The sequence below is a fragment of the Trichosurus vulpecula genome, chromosome 9, assembly GCF_011100635.1.
Source record: "Trichosurus vulpecula isolate mTriVul1 chromosome 9, mTriVul1.pri, whole genome shotgun sequence".
Lineage (NCBI taxonomy): Eukaryota > Metazoa > Chordata > Mammalia > Diprotodontia > Phalangeridae > Trichosurus > Trichosurus vulpecula.
In genome coordinates, this window is record NC_050581.1 from 202,291,418 (window position 1) to 202,316,003 (window position 24,586).

Consider the following 24,586-nt stretch of genomic DNA (forward strand, 5'->3'; position numbering starts at 1 on the left):
CAGAGGGAAAATTGACAAAGCTGGGCTAGATTTGGAAAGGGGGAAGGGGGAGAGGGGAGAGAGGGAGGAGTCCAGGTTCACTCCTAGGAAAAGCCTGAAGGATGGGAGGATGGGTGCGCCCTCAACACTAGGGAATAAATCCCTTGGCCAGAAGGAGCAACTAAAGGTGTTAAAGACTCCCCAAAGACCATCCGCATTTTTAGACCACCCAGAAACATTCAACTTCACTGACTATATTGAAAAGGGAGGCCTTTGTCTTTTAACTGATAAGTTGTAACACAACTAGGAGAAATAAACACAATGTATCTGCTGGGAATAGAGAGAGATGGGAGAGAAGCAAATAGAAGATTTCCTGATAATATTCAATCCTCTCTTACTGTAGCATCTGAATTGTAAGTGATAGGAGGCTGGGGAAAACCATCTAGATTACCCACACATTTCAGGTTGACACAACACTTTACAAAGTGGATCTCATTAGGTCCTCACAACAAGGTAGGGGGTGGGGTGCTGCTTATATCCCCATTTTTCAGATGAAAAAACTGATGCTGACAAAGATGGTGTCTTGACTTGGGCTTCAGGAGTATGAGTGTGGATAGAAACCCAGGGTCCAGCATTCTATGTCCTTGCCACCTGGCTGCCTCTGTTCTCCAGTCCTTTGGTGGTTCAATTATGGAGCAAGGGAGAGAAAATCAATGTTTTCCACAGCAGAATTTACTGAGTCCTTTCATTTAGTTTCTAAAGATATCACAAATGACGCACAGCAAGCTGGTCTGTGTTTAGCGGGTTCATGGAATCTTCTTCAAGGAAAGATGACTGAATACATTGTTGGTGTGCATACAGACAGAGTGTACAGGTGTGGGTTAAATATGAAGGGATGATATAAAAAAATAAAATTAAGGGGTGAGAGAAGAATGTGCTGGGAGAAAGGGAAAAAGAGAGGTAGAATGGAGGAAATTATCTCTCTTAAAAGAGGCAAGAAAAAGCTTTTACGGTGGAGGGGAAGAGGGAGAAGTAGGTGAACTTTATTCTCATCAGAATTGGCTCAAAGAGTTGGAATAACATACACACTCAATTGGGTATAGCAATCTATCTTACCCTAGAGGAAAGTAGGGTGAGAAGGGGATAAGGGGTGGAGTGGGGCATGATAGAAGGAGGGGCAGATTGGAGGAGGGGGTAGTCAGAAGCAAAACACTTTTGAGGGGGGGCAAGGTGAAAGGAGAGAGAGAATAGAATAAACAGGATGGGAAATAGGATGTAGGGAAATACATTTAGCAACTGTAACTGTGAAAAAAAAAGTGAAGCAAATTTCTCTGATAAAGTCCTCCTCATTTTTCAAATGAGAATTGAGTCAAATTTATAAAATAAGAGACATTCCCCAATTTATAAATGATCAAAAGATACGACGTTTTCGGATGAAGTAATCAAAGCTAGCTGTAGTCATATAAAAAAAATGTTCTAAATCACTATCTATTGGAGAAATGCAAATTAAAACAATGCTGAGGTACTACCTCATACCTATTAGATTAGCTAATAGGACAGAAAAGGAAAATGACCAATGCTGGAGGGGATGTGGGAAAAATGAGACATTAATGCACTTGTGGAGTTGTGAGCTGATTCAACCTTTCTTTACAACAATTGGGAACTATGCCCAAAGGGCTATAAAACCATGCATACCCTTGACCTAGCAATACTGTTGAGCTTTAGGGGTTCTGGGACCCCAAAATAGCTACATGAAGGTCCTGCCCGAATGAATTCGACCCAAGACTTCTTTCAGCCAAAGATAAGATTTATTAAAGATCCACCATATTGGCCAGACTCTTAAGGAATCTGAACATTTGTATCGCTAATGCAAGAGGGCCAGAATTGAATCTGAGCGCTTCCATGGAAACAAGATGGCTCTTAGATACAGAAAGACTGGGAGAGACCTAGGGTTGGCCAAGTAGTCCGAGGGGTCTGGGAGCATCTTGATGGGAGTGGCCAGTAGGCTGAGGTGACTAGAGATCAGACCCAGGAACCAAGAGAATGGGCTTTAGATAGGATCAAGGGTGGGAAGTAGCCAGAGGCAATGGGAGGTAACAGACTATGAAGGCCTATGCTAGGTTAAGGGTAACAGAGAATTGGGCATAGTAGTAATGAAAGGCTTACAGCCTCAAGTAAAAGCCAGATCAAGTGGGGAAATTCAAGGAGAGTTCAAGGGGGATTCCAGAGCCTGTACCCTGTCAATACCACTACTAGGTCTGTATCCAACAAAAGATAAAAAAGCAAAGAGGAAAAGGCCCTATATATACGGAAATATTTATAGCAGCTCTTTTCTGGCGGCAGGGAGTTGGAAATTGAGGGGATGCCCATCAATTGGGGAATGGCTGAACAAATTGTGCTGTGTGGTTGTGATGGAATATTATTGTGCTATAAGAAACGGTGAGCAGGATGCTCTCAGAAAAACCTGGAAAGACTTACATGAACTGATGCAAAGTGAAATGTACCGTGTACAGAGCAACAGCAACATTGTAAGATGATCAGTTGTGAACGACTTAGTATTCTCAGCAATATGGTGATATAAGACGGCTCTGAAAGACTAATGTTGAAAAATGCTATCTGTTCCCAGACAAAGAACTGATGGAGTCCGAATACGGATTGAAGCATAGATTTTTTTTACTTTATGTTTCTCGGGTTTTTAAGTTTTAGTCAGCATTTTCTTTTGCAACATGACTAATATGGAAATAAGTGTTGCATGACTGCCCATGTATAACCTATATTGAATTGTTTGCCTTCTCAATGAGGGGGTGGGGAGAGCGGAAGGGAGAGAATTTGGAATTTGGTTTTATATGTAATTGGAGAAAAATAAAACACTAAATAAATACAAAGAAAAAAGAATTGCTGTTGGGGCATCATGCTCACCCCCTCCCTCCCCAAGGAGCTTGTCTACATGGAAGGTCCTGCTGGTCTTAGGGAAACCTGACCTCTGATGTGATGGATGTGGCTCCCTTTTCTCTTATTCTTTGGCTCCTTTAATCTCCCTCTAGTGACTTGGGGACAAATTATTTGAAAATTAAGTTGTTGCTCATGTCTAAGGAAGGGGAAAATAGAAAAGCAGCTGGGGATGCAGTGGGACGAGCACCAGACTTGGAATCAGAATGACCTAAGTTCGAATCTCAGCTCAGACACTGAAGAGCTGGGTCCTTCCAGTGAAATCATTTGGTTCCTCTCAGTCATAGTTTCCTTATCTTTAGGATGGGGATGAAAATAGCACCTACAGGGGAGTGGGTGTTGAGAAAGACAAAATGCCACAGCACTGGCGCACTGGTCTGCCGACTTTAAAGCGCTCATCACCGTCATTATTAATTATTATCAGATTTAGGCAGGTTTGGTTCTCTCCCCCCCCCCCCGCCCCCCACCACACACACAGAAATGCTAATGGACCCAAGAGACTCACAGGGCGCATCGACAGAAAGACTTCAAACAGGCTTCCATAACTAAATGAAGTTCCTGATAGATTCTCTCAGGAAGCTGATCCTTCAGCCTCATCAGACTATAAAGCAGTGTGTGGGCCAACTGAGCAAACAGCCCACATTTCACCTTGTCTCTATGCTGTCCAGACAATCTTTGTCCATATCCTCTGGTAAAATGCATCAAGCTTGGGCCAGTCCTCCTCATGGAGGTCATCTCCTTCAAGAACACTATAGTAGTCATTAAAGACTCCTCCACTCACCTGGTCTGCTGTAACTAAAAGGGCCTAGGACCTCGAGACCTCTTGAATTTAAAGGGTTTCCTCTAAGCCTGGACACATCCATGGATGGATAGATACTTATCCGCCTAAGACCGAGGAAGAAGAAATACAAAAAAGGCAGCCCCTAAACTAATGTTTGCTTAGTCAGGAGGCATGCTCCATATGCCATGTTTGTATGGCTTCCTGGTTGCCAGGGTGGCAGATAGGGTCCTTCTTCCACTCTTCAAAGTCTTGACAGAACCTGAAGCCAAAAAGGGAGAGAACTGTCAAGGTGGGATCATCCCCCTTTTCAATATCCACTAAGTCACCAGCTCTTCCTGTTTATCGACCAATAATGAGACTGGCTTATTAGCTCAAAGTACCAAGCCCAACTGGGCCAGAACAGCAAAGAAGTTAATTATCTCTAAAGGGCCTGAGAGCTGAGTCACCTCATCCCTGGAAGTTTCTAATTCAACTCCCACTAGAGTGGTATTTAATACATGCTTGTGGAATGAATGAATGCTCCTGGCTCTCTCATGAGTGAGCTATGTGGCCTTTGGCAAATCACTGAAACTTTCTTTCTAGGCCAAAGTGATTTCATTTATAAAATGAGATAGAAATGGACGAGATGACTTATAAAACTGATCCCTACAACTCTAAATTCTGTGACTGCTGACAAAAAAATGTTGCTGCTCATCTAAGAGAATGAGGGGAGAGACAGGGATGGGGAGAGGGAGGGAGGGAGGGAGGGAGAGAGAAAGAAAGCCAGAGATAGAGAAAGAAAGGAGGAGAGGGAGAGGGAGAGGGAGAGGGAGAGGGAAAGGGAGAGGGAGAGGGAGAGGGAGAGGGAGAGGGAGAGGGAGAGGGAGAGAGAGAGAGAGGGGGAGAGAGAGAGAGAGAGAGAGAGAGAGAGAGAGAGAGAGAGAGAGAGAGAGAGAGAGACAGCTCTCTGCAAGGGCCTTGGGAGTTGAACAAGCCTGGTCCTTGCCTTCTGTTTGCTCAAGGTGGAGTTTTCTGCCAACTCCCAGACCCTCCAGGCAGTGACAGATGGCCAAATATCCACCCTTCAGGGTGGCCTGTGCAGTTGAAGGCTTCTCTTGATCCCCACTTCTCTTCACTCTGTCTCCATCTATCCCTGGGCCATTTCACTGATCATTAGCATCAGCTAAAGGGTTCAAGCAAACAAAGACAGCAGAGGGGAAGCCCCTCCTTTGTAGGAGATGACTAAGGCTCGGACTACAATGTTTACAGACTTCCTTCTATATAACTTGGAGTGACAAGAATTGATTTTCATGTGCAAATAAGACAAACTTCATAACAACCTGGAAAAACCTACACGAGCAGAGCCAGGAGAACATTGTACACAACCACATATATATGGATTCCGTGAGGACCAACCCTGACAGACTTCGCTCTTCTCAGCAACACAAGGTGCAAGGACAACTCCAAAGGACTCACGATGGAGAATGCTATCTACATCCAGAGAAAAAACTATGGAGTTTGAATGCAGATTGAGGTACGCTTCATGCTCGCCTTTTTCTCTTCTCTTTTGTTTTTGTTTTTGGGTTTTTTTTTTGGTTCTGTTTCTTCTTCCTCACGATTCATTCCATTGGTCAAAATTCTTCTCCGCAACTTGACTAGTGTATAAATTAACTCAATACGAAGTTATACGTGGTAGTTATATGAGATTCCATGCCATCTTGGGGAGGGAGGGTGGAGGGAGGGGAGAAAATCTGGAACTCAAAATTATGTAGAACTGTCTGTTGTAAACTAAAAATAAAAAATAAAAATAATAAAAAAAACAAATAAGACAAACTCTCCCCGCCCCCCGAATAAACACCATCCCAAACAAGGCAAGGCCCTAAATTCTGAAATATAAATAACTTTTCCTCTTTTGATTAGTAGTAGGGAGAGTCTCACAGCTGCAGCCCCTGATCATTCAGTTGAATCAACCATGAGACATATAAATTCTATGTGCCAACCACGTCAACAAGCATTTATTAATCACCTACTGTACACCAGGCACTGTGCTAGGCACTGGAAATATAAAGACAAACAGGTCCTGCACTCAAGGAGCTTCCATTCTACTGGAAGGAAACAACATGCTTACTTGCAATGAGTAAATTCAAATAAGGACAAAGTGATTGGGAGAGCAGAGATGCTAAATGTGGGGCGAGCAGAGGTTGTTCACCCTTGGAGGAGGGGTCATTGTTTCTACAGTGCTGGGACTGTAGTTCCCTGGTAATCTCTACTGTTGCAAATGCCCAGTACTGGCTTTGGGCCCCCAGCTCCATTAATGGGACTGAGGATTCTTACACAGAAGGGTTGAAATCAGTCCTATGGAACAGCATTTACAAGGCCAATGTCCACACTGGCTAGGAATCACACCTCAGCTGTCCCTATGTCTTGGGGCAAAGGGAAGGCAGGCTCTTCTCAGGTTTTCTGAGCCATGACAAGTGACAGGTGGCCCACGAGCAGACAGGAGCTGCAGCAGGGCTCAAGCCACTTGGATCCAAACTTGCTTCAGCCTTTGGGCATTCTGAGCTTGTTTCTATTCACCAGTCACTGAAGAGTAGAAGCACAACTCAGATTTGGGGTTGTTTCTTTTTGAACAGAGGTTATGTCCTAGGGAGAGAGGAATTCTTGACTTTCTCTGGGTCAAGTCCAAGTCTGCTTTGTTCCTAAGAGTACATGGCGCATGGGGAACAAGAAGATGGACAAGACTTGGCCAGACCTTGAAGTGCTTAGGGGGCTGAGGCTGCAACAAAAGGGGGTTCCCAGGAGGCACTTGGATACCACACACAATGGAGTCCAGGCTACAGGAGGGATGCACAGACATACTTTGGGCACACCCAAAAGAGTGAGGGTTCTTCCAGAAGGGACCATGAGATGATGCTTTGTGGATGTAGCGTTTGAAGAGGGAAGGAAGAACAGGGAGGATTTTGACCTTTGGCAATGGGAAGGTGAAGGCACCATCGGGGGAGCGTACTGCATGAAGCCATGTGCGGAGGTCAGGAACTACAGTGCCTATTCAAGCATCAACGAGGGATCTAGATGGAAGGCAAAAGGAAGGGAATGAACAATGCATTTTTCCAGGGTTGAGTATGCCAGGACTATTTTACAAAAAACAAGGTGGTGGTGAGGGCTGGGTCATGGATGGATGAGATAGGTCACAGGTCATGGGTGGGCCCTGTAGCATCACAGCCAGCAGATCTCCTACAATAACTTTAAAGGACACTGACAGTGTGCTTCCAATACTTTTGGCACGTGAAAGGGTTTTCTCAGTGGCTGTAAACAGATGGCTATGTTTTCAGATTGCCTCATTCTCTTACACTCTCTGCATGTGGGCTGTCACTCCGCCCTTTACCCTCATAGCTCCATGGCCTGACAGCAAACATTCCCAGGAAGGGGGTGTCAATTCAGCACATACTTCTGGGGATCACAGGATCTCAGACTGGTCAGGGTCCTCAGAAGCCAGGTAGCCCAGTCTTTACCCCAACATCCAACAAGCTACCATCCAGCCTTTGCTGAAAGGGCTCCAGGGAGTCCTTTGCATGGATCCCTCTAGTTGTAAGGATGCCTGCCTGCCACCATTACTCCTGGTCCTTCCCTCTGGGGTCCAGAAGAACAAGGCTATTCCGAACATGATGGCCCTTCAGGTACTTGAAGAGCATTATCAAAGCAATCGATGGCCCTGGGGTCTGGGGCATATGCACAGTACCTAGGACAGCTCCTCTCCTCAGGGAGAAGCTGGGGGATTTGACCTGTAAGAGAAAGGCTTTAGACAGAGACTGTGGAGCATGTGTAGACATCGGGTGACTGGGTCCAGTCTCCTAACCATGCAGTAAATGTGATGCTCAGCGATTGGCTGCCATCATGTCTCTTTGGCTGCATCCATCAATGAGACTCCTCTGCTCCTGGCTTCCAGGAGAACCAAGGCCTGGAGGGGAGGAGGCCATGGAGTTCTCTCACTCTGGAGGCCCCAAGTCCTTAAGAAGGGCCTCAGTCTCTGCCTCTGGTTGTTTCCCTTTTAAAGGAAGGAAATTTGTGCCTCTCACCTTGTAAGTCCAAGAAGTCAGGAAAGTTGTCCTGGATTTCTAGAACCAGGAGAGGATCATTGTTCCTCACAACAATCTGGTAAGTAGGTGCTATTATTATCCTCATTTTACAGATTGAGAAACTGAGGCAGCCAGAGGTTGAGACTTGCCCAGGGTCATATAGACAGTGACTGAGGCCAGATTTGAACTCAGGTCTTCCTGATTCGAGGCCCAGCAGTCTATTCATTTTGCCACCTACCTGCCTCCAATTAACCCCACAATCTCTGACTCCCAACCTAGTGATTCCCCCCCTACATAGTGCTGTCCTCAGTTCTTTTAATCATTCCTTATGTGGTCTTCATACTGGCACAAGAATCCTAACTCTCAAGTCAGAGGATCTGGGTTCCAGTTCCACAGCTGATGATTACTGCTTGAATGACATGATCTACTAATACGTCTTTTTTTTTTTTTAATGGTAACTGAGCTGTCCACACAAAGTCATGTCCCTAAAGCTCAAAGGTCTCTGGGAGCAACCAATGAACCCTGTGGTGGAGAGCTACATCCTAGTCATGAAAACAAACTTTAGCCCCAATTATCTGAGCTTTTCATAGAGAAGGATTTTCAGGGGATTAAACATACATTTGGCAGCTGGGCCTTTTTGATGAGTCTTCTATTAATGCTCAGGGAGAGGCCTCTTTCCCATTTGCCTTTGGTGTGTCAGCCAGCTTCCACCTGGCTGCATGGTATTCAGACTCCTCCGCACCCTAGACCCCACTAATTGGAAGGTGAAGGGAAGAGCTCCTCCTCCAGCTTCCACTGAGGAAGACACCCAGGCTCATCCTCTCTCTTCGGTGTCCTTTTGGGTGTGTCTCCCCCATATGATTATAAACATTAAGGTTAAGACTGTCTTTTTTGTATTAGTATCCTAGCACTTAGCACACTGCCTGGCACATAGTAGGTCCTTAATAAATATTTATTGACTGACTGATATGCATGGAAGATGCCCGATGAATGGAGAGGTGCTTGTGGGCCACCCTGGCCACTGAAGGAAATGCTCGTCCTTGCAATGGCATTATGCATTATGTGAAGAAAGGGCACCGAGGCAGCTCTAATGACTCCATGTCCCCTTTGTAGCAGAACCAGGAAGGACCATCCTAAAAATGCTAAGTGCACATGTAGTGTCTGAGGCCAAAGACTGAGCCAAGGGCTGGGGATGTAAAGACATGGCGGGCCTATAGCTCTAGATTGGCAAGTGTCGGTACCTTCCACCCCCAACACCGCCTTTACTGAGCACTTCTGGTGGGCCCAATACCACACTCTGTCTGCAGGGGATCCAACATAATCCTACAAAACCAGGCTATTCTAGCCAGAAGGGGCTGTCAGAGAATCCCAGCAGTTTCCCCTCCAAAGGGCCTTAGAGCCTCCCCCATCTTCCAGATGGGGAACTGCAGTTCAGAGAGGGAAAGAATGTGGCCAGAGTCCATTCAATCCTAGCCCTTGTGTAATGCCCAAGGCACTGGCACCTTAGTGGCAAAAAGAATAGGAATCTGACTCTTCTCAGTTAATTCTCTTCTTGAGCAAAAGACCCAGATGGTGCTTAAGCAAATCCCTCAGGAAACAAAGTCCTTCTCTTCCCTTTCTGGAATCCTTTCCTTGTGTGGCCTTAGTTGGGCAGGTGTGGTCCTGCAAGGAAGCCCAGCCCAGGACTTTGTCTTGATCAATGAAAGGATGATAAATTTTGTGAAAATGTTGACATATATACATGAATGGGGAGGCACATAAGTTTACCAGGAAGCAGAGAAGCAGTTCATTGCAATTCAGCCCCCGTGGGCAGCAGCCGGAGAAGGAATCCAGAGCGGGAAGAAGCTGGGAGCATGGACAACACCCGAAGGCTGTTCATTAGTCTGGGTGAGATGTGATGAGGTCCTGAGTTAGGAAGGTGCCTGTACAAGCAGAGAGAAGTGGTGTCCGGAGGTGGAATCAGAAACCTTGACAACTGATTCACGATGGGAGATGAAGTAATGTCATGAGCAGAGCAGGACCCAGTCAACCAATCAGAAACAAGTGTTCTCCCAGACTGCGTCAGAACAGAACAGAAAGACAGAAGTGACTCCAAGGCTAAGAAGCCAGGTGATACCCTCATCAGATACAGGGAAATGTGAAGAAGGGGCAGGCTTAGTGAGCAGCTGATGGTGGAAATAATTCATATGGCATCTACCACGAGCCAAGTGCTTTTAAAAATATGACCTCATGTGACCCTTACAGCAACCTTGGGAGGTCAGTGCTATTATCTCCATTTTACAGTTGGGGAAACTGAGGCAGATAGCAGGTAAATGAATCACCCAGGGTCACAGAGCTAGTAAATGTCTGAGGTCAGATTTGAACTCGTTCCCCCAACTCAGGCCCAGCACTGCATCCACTGCACTGCCAGCTGCCTCTCAATGATGGGACCTGAGGAGAGAGGAGGGTCATGAGTGTGGAGGCAGAAAAGGGTACCCAAGAGGAGTGGAGGGCTAGCAGGACCACGAGCTCCAGAGAGCTCGATAAAAATGAGGACGTTGGATCTGACCATTAAGAGAGTGGCTGTGGCTTTGGGGAGAACAGAGTCTGTCCAGTGGCAAGGTCAGAAGCCGGATTACAAAGGGTTGTCAAGTGAGTATTAAACGAAACAGAGGCAGCAAGTGTGGATGGATTTCTCTAGTACTTTGGCTTTGAAACATGGGAGAGGGATAGGAAGAGAGCCCAAAGGGATGGGGTGGCCAACAGAAGACTTTTTAAGGAAGGGGGAGATCTTAACGTATCTGTAGGCAATAGGGAAGGAGCCAAGAGATAGGCAACATTACGGACAACTGAGAATAGAGAGCCCAAGGTCCTGGGAGCAAAGATCCAAAGACCTCAGAGGTCGCTGCATCTGATGCACTCATTTTACAAATGAGGAAACACACCTATGGAGTGGAAGTGACCCTCCCAGGGTCAGTCAATGGCTGAGGTCAGGTCTTCCTGACTCCACCTCTGGGCTCCACCATGCCTAAGTGGTCCCACAACGTTTCTTGGAGGAGGTAGGATTTGAAGGACGGAAAGACTCTAGGTGAGGGTGAGGAAAGAACAGGGCTTTCCCCACAGGGGAAACAGTATAAACCATAAAGGCAGGAATGCAGAAGGCATATCCAGAGGTCACTGAGCGGACCAGTCTGGCTAGAATGGAGGCTAGAGAGGGAGGAGGAAGAGGAATGCCAGGATCCTGGAATCTAAGGGCTGGAAGGGCCCCAGAGAACATCTAGTCCAACCCATAATGTTAGTGGAGATAAGGTGGAAAAATTGACTAGAAACCAGGATATGAATGACTTCAGAGGCCAGGCAAGAAGTTTGGACTTTAACCTCTAAGGGACAGAGAGCTGGAGGTGATGTAAAATAGAAAGAGGGAAATTAAGTCAGTAAATAACGAATGGCCAAGAGCAGGGTGGGAACCTGCACCGTCGAGACCACATGTGGCCCTCTAGGTCCTCAAGCGTGGCCTTTTGACTGACTCCAAACTTCACAGAACAAATCCCCATAATAAAATGATTGGGCTCAGTCAAAAGGCTGCACCCAAGGACCTAGAAGGCCACATGTGTCCTCAAAGCTGCAGGTTCCCCACCTCTGGCCTACCCCCTTGTCTTATAGTGGATGAGGAAGTGGGTAAAGGCACACAAAAGATAATGATAACTCACATTCTAGAATGCTACCAGGTTGGTAAGTAGCTCTGCGGTGTGAATGGCCTGGCATTAGTGTCCCATTTTACAGATAAGGAAACTGAGTTCCTAGAGTATAAAGGACTTGCTGGTATGGACAAACCACAGCTGGGACCCCTGGCTTCTCTGTGGCTTTCTCAAACTCCAACCAGGAGAGTTCAACAATCCTGACTCTCCTCAATAATTCTTCTCCAAGATGGCGGCATCAGGGAGACCAGAGCAACAGGTGGCTTGGTGAGGCTTTCTCCTTTCACTGATTTCTTTTGGTTTCAGAATCAAGAAGAGAGAGAGCAAAAAGAAGAAAAATGATAACAACGATCCCCCCAACACACACATATGTGCATACACACATATGTGTAACCTGCGTCTATGTGTCTGTCAACATGTTGTATTCCCTTAGCAGAGTAGGAGCTTCCTGAGGGCAGGGACTTCTTCACTTCTGTACCTGAGTCCTTGGTGCCTAACACAGGGTAGTGCCTGGCATAGAGCAGGCTCTCACAGAATGCTTATTGGATTGGAGTAGGTTAGGGATGGGAACGTATTGTCATGACTTTTCTTGGAGAGCCCAGTGAATCTGCCGTTGTCCCTGCATGTTCCATAAGAAGGCCCTGGAATGCTTAATTGACCATAAGGATGTTTATTTTTGTCTTTGGAACCCGAGGCAGTTAATAAATGCTTGTAGATTGTGGCTTGATCTCGTCCAGAGGAACTTCAATGGGAAGCTGATGAGCATGTCTCAGAGCACGCAGGCTTGGTTCTTCTGGGCCTCAGAACCCCAGGGCATGGTTCTTCTGGGCCAGGCCCATCTTGTGTTCTCGTGCCTTTCCCCATTCACCCTGGCTTTCAGCTCCATAATGATCACTTTTCTGCTGTTCTTTTTAGTCCAGATACTATTCTCCTCAGAAGAGAAAACAGATGGAGAATACCTGTTGAGTTCTGCCTTCACATCACTATCAGACGAAAGGTTTTCTTTTTTCTTTCTACTTCCTCCAGGCAAAATATTCCCAGTTTTTTGTGTCCAGCTGTGGTATGACTGGTGGGTGTGACTCCCATTGGGCTGCTGTCACCAAGGTTGCTGCCATGATCATTTCTTGTTCCTCAGGGCAATGATGCTGCCCTACCTGAGAAACCTAGCCTGGATTCCCCAAGTCCTACAGGCCACTCTCTTGACCTTTGCAAGCATCCACCATGATATACTTTGAAGTTGTAAACATTTTCCCATCACTTTCTTAAGTGGATAAATCAATAAATCAAGCCCTGGTTTGTCCTGTTTGCTGATTTCTGAGGAGTAAAGGTTTAGCAATTGGCTCTTGGGAGCCGGTTTGAGCTGGCTCCAGCACCCCCTGGTTTAGTATTCCAGTGGTCTCCTTCACTCACTGTTTCTTTCTGCCCTTTGTCACTTGGTCTTGGTCTTTGCCCAGATTCAAGGACCCTTTCTAGGCAATTATCTTTGGCTCAGAGTCTTCCCTGCTCTCTCTAGATTGGGTATTCTGGACCTTTTTGTTTCATGGACCCTTTGGGCAGGTTGTCTGATGAAGTCCGTGGGCTCTTCTCTTTAAATCCATAAAATAAAATACACAAGATTACACAGGAATATAGATTCCGAAATAAAGATATGATTCTCTATCCAGGTTCGCAGACCACCCCAACCCTGCCATGGGCATCTGTGGATCCCATAGTGAAAGCACCTGGACTCACCAAGCTAGAAAAACTGGAGCCTGCATATGGCAAAAGAGAATAAGTGGAACATTCTAACATTTCTCAATCTTAAAAATGAAATCCTAACTGAAGGGAATGGAATGCTGACAGCTGTGTCTGGGATCTCTGGCTGAATTCTTGGATCTGATGGCATTTGTGGCCACTTGCCAGTTTCTGGTTTTAGCTGTCCAGACAGCCACCTCTGCAAGAACGGTCTGGGCTGTGAATGTAAGAGCGTAAGAGGGGCAGCGGTGACCACATGGGCCCTCATCATGCTCAAGGCCCACATGAAAGGACTTTTCTGCCATCTTGGAGGGGTTCATGCTCAATCAGGCCTCAGGCTCAGGCAGGGCCCCTTTGCCTCAAGGCTGAGACAGGAGGAGGCGTCCTGCCCTTCTCCCCTAAATGGTAGGGTCATCCCTGGTTGTGCGGCCCGGTGGGAAGGTGACTAGAAAGTGCTGGCCAAACCCTTTGAGGCCTTTAGAAATGCTGGCATTTGTGATGATCCGATGGCACCAGTGATATCATGATAAAGTCACAACAGCTGACTCTGCTTCAGAGGTTAAAGTCTGCAAAGCGCTGGATACACAGCATTCCACTTATCTTTCCACAAACCCCATGAGGCAAGTGTTTCAAGTACTACCATCTGTATTTTACAGATGAGGAGACCGAGGCACAGCATGGTCCCACAGAGGCAGGATTCACAGCCAGATCACTCCTGAGCTTGGCACACTGGTAGTCCTGCATCTTAAAGTCCAACAGGAGTCTAAGGCTTTGCTGTACCTTGGAATCTGGGTTGGAATGTATTACTCAATTATGCCACAAAAAGGAGGGTTTATTTCCTGGCATTAAAAGTAAATGTACTCACAACAAATCTGAGCTGAACATGCCCTTTCTTGTAGGCCCTGGGCTCTGTGCCTGAGGGACCACCATACTCCAGTTCCAGCTCAGCTTTGGCAAATACATTTTTTTTTCTGGGTGCCTCAGAGTTTCCTTTCATTCTTTCTGTCCCTGCCTGGGCTGTGTCCATCCCACAGACATGAAATGTTAGACCCAAGGGGAACCTGTGGCTTTGGCATCCATTCAAATAGAATGGGCCCGCTTGAGGGCTGGCAGGCTCTCCCCTCCTGGGGGGCTCCAAGCAGAGGATGGATGACTGACCACGCATCAGGTGTGGTGTGGATGACCACATGTCTAGTGTGTGGAGGACCACATGTGGGGTGTGGTGTAAGGCCGATTTCTTTTCAATATGAGATCAACCAGGTGGCCCTTGAGGTCCTTTCCAATTTGCCATTTTTGTGATCCATGTACCAAGTGACCACCAGGTACAAAGCCTGACTCTAAATGCAGGAGACAGAAAGATAAAGGCCACCTCCCCTCGGACATACCTGACCAGGGCAATGTCAGCAGTGCAGGAGAGTGCTGCCTTGAGCCTGGGAAGGGAGGGGGTGGACCAGGCTGCCTGATGCCCCCTCCCCCACTCTGGATTCAGGAGCTCACAAGGCACCAGCCTTGTTTTATCAATGGGGTGGCCAAGGCCCAGAGGGACTGGCCTGAGACACAGAGCTGGCTACAAGCAGTCAGAACTGGAACCCGGGTGTCCTCACCCTTCCATGGTACTACACTGCTTCTCTCTCAACACTGAGAGGTCCCCCCTGGGCCCCCGTGAAAAAGCAGGTGAGGTTGGAAAGACTCCTGGATTTGGAGGTAGAGCTCCTGAGGGACCTTCGCAAAGTGCTTCACTCCTAGGCTTCAGCTGCCAGCCCTGTAAAATGAGGACCTTAGAGGCCACTGAATCCCACCCCCATTTCTTGATAGATGAGAAAATTGAGGCCCAGAGTGGAAGTGACCTGGCACATAGGTAAGAAGTAGCAGAAGTGAGATTGGAACCCAAGCCCTCTCAGTCCCAGTTCTGTGTTTTTTCTTTTGTAGCACAGAGGATGCTTGCTCCTTTCCCAGAGGTAGCTGTCTGTTGAAATGGGTCGGCCTGGGGCTGCTGTACCTGCATGGGGCAGGGGAGGGGAGGGCTTTGTTTCTTCTCTACCCTTTTTTCAGGTCTAGCGTTGACTTTGCCATTAGCTCTCACCAGCAGATGGGGGCAGGAGATCCCAGGTCAGATAACAGGACACCAGGTAGTTCTCTGCTTACCTGGGAATGGTGGGGTACCTTGGCAGGAAGGCAGCCCCTGGGCCACCGGCGGGTGGAGCATTGAGATGGAAGTTTGATGGAAGGAGGATGGAGAACCACCGCCATGCTTGATGTCATCTTTGGGGTGACCTGGACACAGAGAAGGATTAGTTAGTGACGTGAGTCCAGAAGTGAAGACAGCTGTAGCCAGAGGAAGTGAGGGGGTGTGGTGTGTGGAGAAGCTTCTCTAGCAACTTAAGGCTGTCTTTCAGGTCTTCAGATATGGATTACTGGAGCATTTTAGGGCAATCCTCAATATGGAGGTGGAAAGAATGGGCCCAGGCTGTGTGTGGAGCCAGGAGCTTGAGTATGTGCAGGGTCCTGGTGCTGATCCTCATGGAGTGTGCCCAGGGCTATGCTAACAGCTTCCTAGTTGGTCTCCCATCCTCTCTGACTCCTCAGAATCAGAACCACAGCTGCCCTTTTTGGATACACAATGGGGCAGTTTTCACCCAGGTCCTATGGTCTGAACTCATTGGGTAGTTAAATGATGGCTTTTCAATGAGTGTTTCTTCACTTTTCCCCTGTAAGCCCTGCTTGTTCTAGCCTTTCCAGACCAAGGTCACTCTCTTTGGAGGAGAAAAAGAGACAAAATTATAGGTGAGAAATTCAACCTCCTCGTCATCTGTTATTACCATCCCATGTCCTCCAAGAGAAGATCTTAGCCCTTTTTTTATTCTTCTTTGTCTTCTCACAGGGAATGGGGACTAGACCCAAGATTTAATTAATACAAGGAACTCCCAAATGAGAAAGTTTTTTTGTTTTTTACCAGGAAGGTCAGCATCCTCTCTACAACTCAGAGTCCTAGGGAGTTTCCTGGGGCACCAAGATATTAAATAACTCTCTGAGTTACCCAGCCAATATGAGTCAGAATAAATAGGTCTTGAATGCAGGGCTTTCTACCTTTGAGCCCAGCTCACTATCCCCTATGACGCACTGTCTCCTAGTGTCTTGGAGTTAACCACAAAACAAAACAAAACAACCACCCTTTTATCATCCACAACTCATTCTGACCTTGTGTGCTTCTGACACTTCTATCCCACTATTAATCCTGACTTAAGGCCATATGCTGCACAGCTTTTAAAAATCTAAGTTGGCCAGAGAGATCCCTGTGCGGCCACATTGGTCTCTTTAGCAAACTCCCTTCTTCCCCCTCAACAAAGTTATTTCTATTTATGTCTTCAGAATTGAATTCTGGATGGTCCCTCTTGAGCCTACTTCCCTTATAGAGTATCAGGTGATTGGATGCAACTGGACTTTCTTCTGTGACCTTTGAAATCAGCTCTCCTCAAATCTGCCATGACTACTCCAGATTTGTATCTCCTTGTATATCACAAACTCTGGTAGACTGTCTCTTGTTCCAGAGGGTCTCATCATTTCTTCTCCAACAGCCATTTTTTCCTGGCTTACTTGAATCAGTGGCAGAATAACAGGATTCCTGGCAGTTTTCTCTTGTTGCTTTTGAGAATGGAATGATTCTTTACCCAGCAAATGTCCCTTAACATAACTCAAGCACTAGCCCTAAATACATTATAAACTCAGAAAGGCCAACATTTTACAGGCTGCCTTCATGAATTATTCAACTAAAGTAGAAATAAATCCTGGTCAAGAGAGCGAAACTTGGCAGAAGCTCTGATAAATGACTCGTTGAATGAGAACAGTTAAAGGAAAAAAATATAGAAACATGAAGAGATTGTAGCAAAGATAACAATGTAAAGAGAGAGTATCATAACTTTTGAGATTCAGCCAAGGGGATTCTGGGAAGAAAACTTATATCCTTGAATATTTGATAAGAGGAAGAGAAGCAAATTAATATGTTTGTTTGCCCTGCAGCAAAGTAAAACATTTACACCAAAAGTTAGAATTTATTTAAACACTCAGAGGCTGCTCCACATCAAGGAAGAAGCACAGCCTTTTTTTTTTTCCTCTTGCCTGAAAATGGCATTTTTTTTTTCCACTTGAGATGTTGGGTCCAAAGGTCTGGAGACCTGGCTTTAAAAGGGGTGGGGGTGGGAATCATGAGCTTTCGAAACAAAGGGGATGGGGGTGGAGTTTTCACATTTCATACTCAAATTGTTGGCTTATTTTCAACATCTTCTTACAATTTTATTTGCTCCAAGAGATTTTTGCAGGGATCCTGATTTTCAGTCTTTGTTAGAAGGAACTAAGAGGACTTTGGAGAAACTTTCTTCTCAGGAATAAAAAGGGACTTGATGAGCCACTCCGGGTCCCACCAAATTCTGGGTGAAATGTTGATGGGGCTTCAGACAATGGATAACAGAAGTTCCAAGTGGCCTTCCCTCTAGTCAAGTTCCCTGGTACACTCTGGGCACTCACTGGACCATCCCTGTAAAATGTCAGCTTCTTGAGGGCAGGGAATGTCTTTCTTTGTATCCCTAGTGCTTGTTACAGTGTCTGGCACATAATCAGCATTTAATAAATGCTGTGACTAACTGGACTTCCCCTTTCTCTCCTTCCTTCTACCGTTCCTTCCTCTCTTTTTGTATCTTCCTTCCTTTTTCCTCCCTTTCTTCTTTTTCTTTCTTTTCTTCTTTCCTTCCTTTCTTCCTTCCCTTCCCTCCTTCCTTTCCTCATTCCCTCCCCCCTTCCTTTCCTCTCTCCCTCCCTTTCTCCCTTTCTCCCTCCCTCCTTCCTTCCTTCCTTCTGTCCTTCCCTTAACAACTCCCCTTTAATCTCCAGGATGTAAGCTATGCAAACACAGATCCCTGGACTGTTATTCCTGTAGTCTTTCTGTCCCTAGTATAGAAATAGGAACAGGAGCAGGATGTGTGAGTTCCTTGGTACAAGGAGGTCCTAGGTGAGGAAACCCCCTCTTACTGATGGGAACTGGCAGCTCTTCTGCATCTTGTCAATGCCACGAAGCTACCTCCAGCCTGGCAGAGCTTTACATTCTCTGCTGTGGGGCAGTGGTGGCAGCAGGGGAAAACAATGATGAGAAATTTTGTGAAAAGGGTTTAGAAACATCAACCTGCGAGTGGAAGGGAGGATGTCATAGGGGAGGTGGTGTGATCCAGTGGAAGGGACACAGCGCTGGTTTGGGCAACAGAGGTCTGGGTTCAAATCCCACCTCCGATGTTTGCTTCTATGCTGGCTTTTAGTCTTTCCCTTTCTAAATGCTCACTAGTCATCAACAAGACTTTTTAAGAATTTGGCCACAAATTAACTTCAAACTCATTGACCTAAAATTTGAATATTTCAATTAGCTACTATGTATTTACTTTTCAAAATAAATCTAACGTATCAGTGAACTTTACATGGTTATCCTTGAATTGAATTAAAGAAAATCTAGCAGAACAGAAGCTCGGGGAAAGGGAGAGGGACAGACAAGACATCATCATCCCCCCCCCCCATTCCATGTTTCTCTCAAAATTGAACATCAGTAAAGAATTAAAACCTTTTTCTCTTGTTGCAGTGCAGGGAAAGGAGTGGGGGGAGTTTGTGGTCAAAATGAGTTAGAAATGAGGCACTGCCAAGAAACTAGGAAGCGTAGGTATGTAGGTAGCACCAGTGGTGGTGGCAGCATTGGCATCATCTTCTGCACCAGTTGTTGGTGACAATGGTTGTTGGTGCCTTTTTCCCTGAAACCTAGGTCCCACCTGCACCCCAGCCTAGGGCTGGGCACGGGAGGCAAGTAACAGGATTCTGGCAATGCAGAGAGGGGAGAGTAGGTTCATGGGGGCCTGCAGTGGGGGTGGGAGTGTTCTTGTGGTTTGGATTTTATCATCAATTGTGTTTGGATTTGTGGAGGAGGAAACCCTGTGTACATGGAAGTAGTCTTTGGTTAATAGAGGCCTTTGCTTTGGATGAAGAATGCTTGTGGTGGGCTCTTCTTTAATACTGAAATAATGAGGCAGATGTAGAATTTTTTCTCTCAATACCAAGGTTTATTTAAGCAAGGGAATGGAATGAGAGAGTCAGTCAATGAACATTTATTAAATGCCTCCTCTGTGCCCAGCATTGTCCTAGACTCTGGTGATACAGATATGAAAAAAAGGGTTGGCCCTCAAGAAGCTTATAGTTTAATGGAGAATGTGGACCCTGGTGTGAAGGTGCTCATGGAGCTACCTCACAAAGAGGATGATGTATAGTTTTCTGGGTCTTGCTCAGGCCCATGGAGACAGGCATGGCTAGGACCCCTCCAGAACAGTCTGCATAAGGTGGGTGGGCACTCTTCACGCCTGGGCAGCCAGTCAGGGAACCTTGTATAGGGTGACCTTGCTTGTCTCTGAATGCAGCCAGCTGATGGCTTGGGCAGGCTTGGCTGCATAGCTCGAGACTTGAGTCATTCCTAGAAAGCTCACAGAGGCCAATTGAGCGTGAAATGGAGGTGGTTATCTCACAGGCTTATCTGGTGGTCATCTCCGAAAATTGCTCCACTGACATTTTCTTCACCACAGGGAGAGCTCATCAGCTACAGCTTTAAGCCCATGTAAGCCCACAGATGACCACGGACTTGCCACAGCTCATCATGTAGGACTATGCGGAGAAGCAGGTGACAGCACTAACTCCCAGCCCCAAATCCTCTCCATTGCCTACCCTGCCCTTACTCCACTGCAATCCTGAAGGGACAATTTACACCTTTGCTGCTTAGGGCTTGGCCTGAGATTTGAGATCTGCAGAGGAACCAGGTCTGATGGAACATGGAGAGAATAGCCTCAGGTTCTCTCGTCCTGGTCCCGTGGCTTAGATGCAGCTGAGTGTCCCACCAGGCTGAGCATTGCTCCCCCATCCAGATTACTGGATGGCTTTTCTGTCCCTCCTCCTGACTCCCCCACACATCCAAATGGTGCTCCCATCTCCCAATCACTCGTGTCTAATTAAGGCTTCCAAGAAACCAAACTGAGAATGACTCCCTGTCCCTCTTCCCTTCTCCCCAGTACATGGGGATTCCTCTCTTTTTCCTTTCTGGACCTTTGTAAAAATACCTGCACAGTCAAGGGAGGAGATGAAAGTCAGAAGTCAAGCACTGTTTCTGAGGTCCGAGCAGCAGGGACTAGATTCAGGGGTACCTAGAAGATGTTTAAAGGACAGCAGCTGGCTTTCTCCTTGGGGCTCCCTGCCTACCTGCCCAAGCTACTGAATCTGGAGGAACGAAGGGGGGAGCAGACAAGAACCATGGACAGAGTGACCTCCCACCACGGTGGGCCCCAGATCCCTCCAGAGATTCCGGGAAGTCATAGCAGCAAGTGTCTCCAAGGCCCAGCTGGGACACCCAAGAGCATAGTGTGATGATTTCATTCTATATTTCTTATGAAGACAGGAAGCCTGCCTGTGGCTTCCTATGACCAGCAGAAGCCTCTTGAACAGACAGCCAAATACCCAGGTGTCCCAGAAATTAGGGACTTGTCTGGCTGCCCCAGCTCTCCAAGATAAGCAGTGTTTTAGCTAGAACTCAGGGGCTGAGGCTAAAGGGGGTAAAGGGGCTTGGCAGGGGAGAGGGCTGTTAAAGACCCACCATCTACTGCGAAATTATTCCTAAGCCCAATCTTGTGCCCATGAAAGGGAAAGGACACAAAGAATCATGGAAGCTCGAAGCTGGAAGGAATCACAGAAGCCATCTGGACAACCCCAACCCATAGCTGAACCAAACATGAAATTCAGCGAGGGAAGCTGGGTTGTGCTAATTTGGTTTACTGTGCATACTTGTTAGAAGGCATTTTAAAATTGGTTAATCCATTTTGTCCCAATGAGAAACAAAGTGTTTGCTGGCTTTACATGCAGTTTCTGTCTTGAAATGTAAGTAAGGCATTTTTGTCATTGTTCAGTCATTTTGAGTCCTGTCTGACTCTCCATGACCCCATTTGGAGTTTTCTTGTGGTTTGCTATTTCCTTCTCCAGCTCATTTTACAGATGAGGAAACTGAGGCAAACAGGGTGAAGTGACTTGCTAGGGTCACACCACTAGTAAGTATCCTAGTTGCCCTAAGTAAGACCTAATACTTAAGATATTTACAAATGCAGTTGAAATGATAGGAGTCTTTTCTTATCTTCTGGTGGGAACCACTGTATTAAGGCAGAAATACTGGTTTCTCCCATCTCTCTCATGACAGTGCAGGCTTCAGAGCAGAGCAATCTTTGGCTCTTCCACGGCACCATGCCCTAGGGGAGCTCCAAAGATGAAGCTTGTAGCTTCATAACACTTATCACCTGATGGGAAAATCTGCTGCAAAATGAGGAAAGAAACCAAAGACTAAAGTTATGGTTGGTGATGGATGTAGAGAGTCACACCTTGAAGAGAGAGAGCCCCCACTAAAGCCAATACTGCTGTGACTCACAGGATAAGACACGAGGTCATTCTAGAAAAAAACCCAACCCCAAAACCAAAAGGTCAGGCAAGGTCAACAAGTAAATACTTGTATTAAATGCCTACTGTATGCTAGGCACTGTGCTAAGTGCTGGGGGCACAAAGAAAGGCAAAAGACAGTCCTTGCCCTCAATGAGCTTATATTCTAATGGGACAAACAACAGGCAAACAACTATGTTCAAACAAGACAAAAACAGAATTGTAGATGATCCAAAGTAAGGCACCAGAAAAAAATTGGGAGGTCGTCTTTTCTAGGATGGGATTTGACCTGGAATTTTCAGGCAGTCAGGATATGGTGACAAGGAAGGGGAGAACTACAGGCGCACAGGGCAGCGAGAGAGGATGCACGGAGGGGAGGTGCTACGTGTGAGGAACAGCACAGGGGACAGTGCCACTGGATCACAGAGCACACTGCAAGGGAGAGATGGGTAAGAAAGCAACTGGAACAATGTGGGTGGGGGATGAAGGGCTATCCTGGAGGTGATGGGGTGCCATTGGAGTTTACTGAAGAGGGAGAGGGGCTGATACCTCAGACCTGTCTGACAGCTAAGTGGAGGATGGATGGGAGAGGGCTGAGACTTGTGGCTGGCAGACCCACCCACAGGCTGTTGGTCAGAGGGCATGATCTGGAGGGGGACCCAGCAAAGGAGACAGAGAAGGAGTGGTCAGAGAGGGAGGAGAACCAGGAGAGAAGGAGAGAAGCAGAGGAGGAGGAGAGAGTGATGAATGGCATCAAAAGCCTGAGGATTGAGAAATGGTCCTCCAGAGTCCATTATTAAATAGTTTTATCTTCTAAGTTCCCCCGTAATGGACTGGTCCTGTACCAAAAACTCAAATGAGATGACAGATCAGGTACTCCATTGTTATACTCTCAATGTCATGAGGAAGTGAGGAAGGCATCCTGCACATCAGGTGCATCCTTCGTGGTGAACTTTTGGGAGTGCCAAATGAAAGTCACACAGGATGGGCTGTGATCTGCACTGCTGGAGAGAACTTCCCAGTCTAAGATACCATCAATCCATTTGAACATTCCGAATAAAATTAGCTCAAAGTAGGACGTGATTATTGTAAGGGTTCAATCTTGGATGAATGTTGTCTCCTCTCTTTTGGTCCCTTAACGATGGCTGAGATGACCATGCCCCACTCTTTAAATCTTGTAGTTTGGGGCCATTTCTATACTATCTTCTTTCTTGGTCTTGTGGATGGGCACTGTGTTTACTCTTCTTTGTACCCCTTTTTGTACCCTTTGTACCCTTTGTTTAGCACTGTCCCTGGCATATATCAGGTGCCTAAAAATATTTATTGACCCACTAAACGATCTTCTGTCTGAAGATGAGAGGAAAAATTGGAAATGATTTTTTTGTGATTATGTATTGTAGATAGTTCAACTAAAATTTTTGTAACTCTTGTGTCAGCAGAAACTTCAGAACACCTGGGTGGGAGCAATTTGGAAACCTTTGACCCTTCATTTATCTGGCTTATTTGCCCTCACCCATGTACAATCTGGCAACCCTAATATTTGGCATACCTCCAATGGTATTATGAGCATACAATTCAATATATTTCAAAGCACTTTACAAATCTTAAAGCGCTATTTAAGTGCTAGCTTTTATTGGGAAAACTTTGGACTATCGCATCGATTTCCTAATTGTCACTGACTAAAAGCGAGTCTGTAGTATCCGCCCTTCCATCTCCCAATGCTCAAGGGAGGTACTATCCAGGAGTCAGCATGCCTCCACAGCGTTTTCAAGGGAAAACATTCTCACACTCTTTTCATTGGCTTGTCTGTCTTCCATCATCCTTCAAGGAAGCTGTGCAAAGTTACATAAATCACCTGGGGCTGCTTCATGAAGATGGAAGGCTGAGGACAGGGACCAGTGACTCCTGTTAACTTTTTACAGAAGAGAAAGGGTGAAGGTTCAGGTTGACGCAGCATTTTTAGATTTGGAACTTCTCTCAAAATATAAACTCTTTAAAAAATGACATTGCTGGTAGATCAAAACAGTCATTCAATGGACCAGTCCACCTATGAAGCACAACATGTCCAGGCAGCAGACAGTTGTCAAAGCCTTGCAAATTTCACCATAGAGAATTAACTCAGGTTTTTTATTCTGGAAATAATTTTGAATGTAGAAAACCCTAAAGGCGTGATGTGGCAGGAAACAAACAACAATCACCACCAGGAAAAAGAAACTATTGATATGAGCTCGGAACTCTTGGTGTGTAAACACGCCAGGCCGGAGTCTTTTTGTGAGCTGCATGATGACAACCAACTGAGCCACGGAGAGGACCAAGACTGTCACCATGATAATGCTGATCATGCAGTAATTGATGACAACCACTGATGTGTGTCTGAGTTCTTGGTAGAACTGAAAACAGTGATGCCGAGAGGGGTCTTTATGGGTGCCATACTGGAACAGAAAAATCAGGGAGAAAATGAGCATTCCCATCAGCCAGACGGCAACACTCAAGGCTATTGCATGGAACTTCTGTAATTCCTGCAATGGGAGCTTTTTAAAATAAATGAGTAAGCGTAGGACGATGATGGTCACATAGAAAACAAAGGTGAAGTACATATGGAAATGTACCATGCTGCTGATGACCCGGCAGGTGAACCATCCAAACTTCCACTCCAACAGAAAGTAGTAACTGAGGCGGAATGGTAGACTGACCAGCAGGATGAAATGTAGCACAATGATGTTGGCGATGAGGATTGTGATGATGGACTGGGAATTCCTCTGCAACAAGACACGGGACATCATGATGGTGCCAGCTGTACCTCCTAACAAGACTATGCTGTAGAGTGTGGCCAAAACCTTCCTGCAGTGGTCATCACAATGGGCTGGACTTTCCGTGGCTCCATTGGAGACACTAGGCTGGATGGTCATGTTGTATATCTCCAT

At 46.3% G+C, this 24,586-nt stretch overlaps 1 protein-coding gene across 1 annotated transcript; it reads right to left on the bottom strand.

Moving 5' to 3' along the window:
• Positions 1 to 23,692: 23,692 nt before the first annotated feature.
• On the bottom strand, positions 23,693 to 24,586 carry LOC118830805 (probable G-protein coupled receptor 141). The gene has a single exon (XM_036737768.1). It carries the CDS (start codon positions 24,584 to 24,586, stop codon positions 23,693 to 23,695), a length of 894 nt encoding a protein of 297 aa, XP_036593663.1.

Excerpts from the sequence above, each read along its gene's own strand:
- LOC118830805 (XM_036737768.1), bottom strand. The coding sequence starts at position 24,586 with ATGGAGATATACAACATGACCATCCAGCCTAGTGTCTCCAATGGAGCC.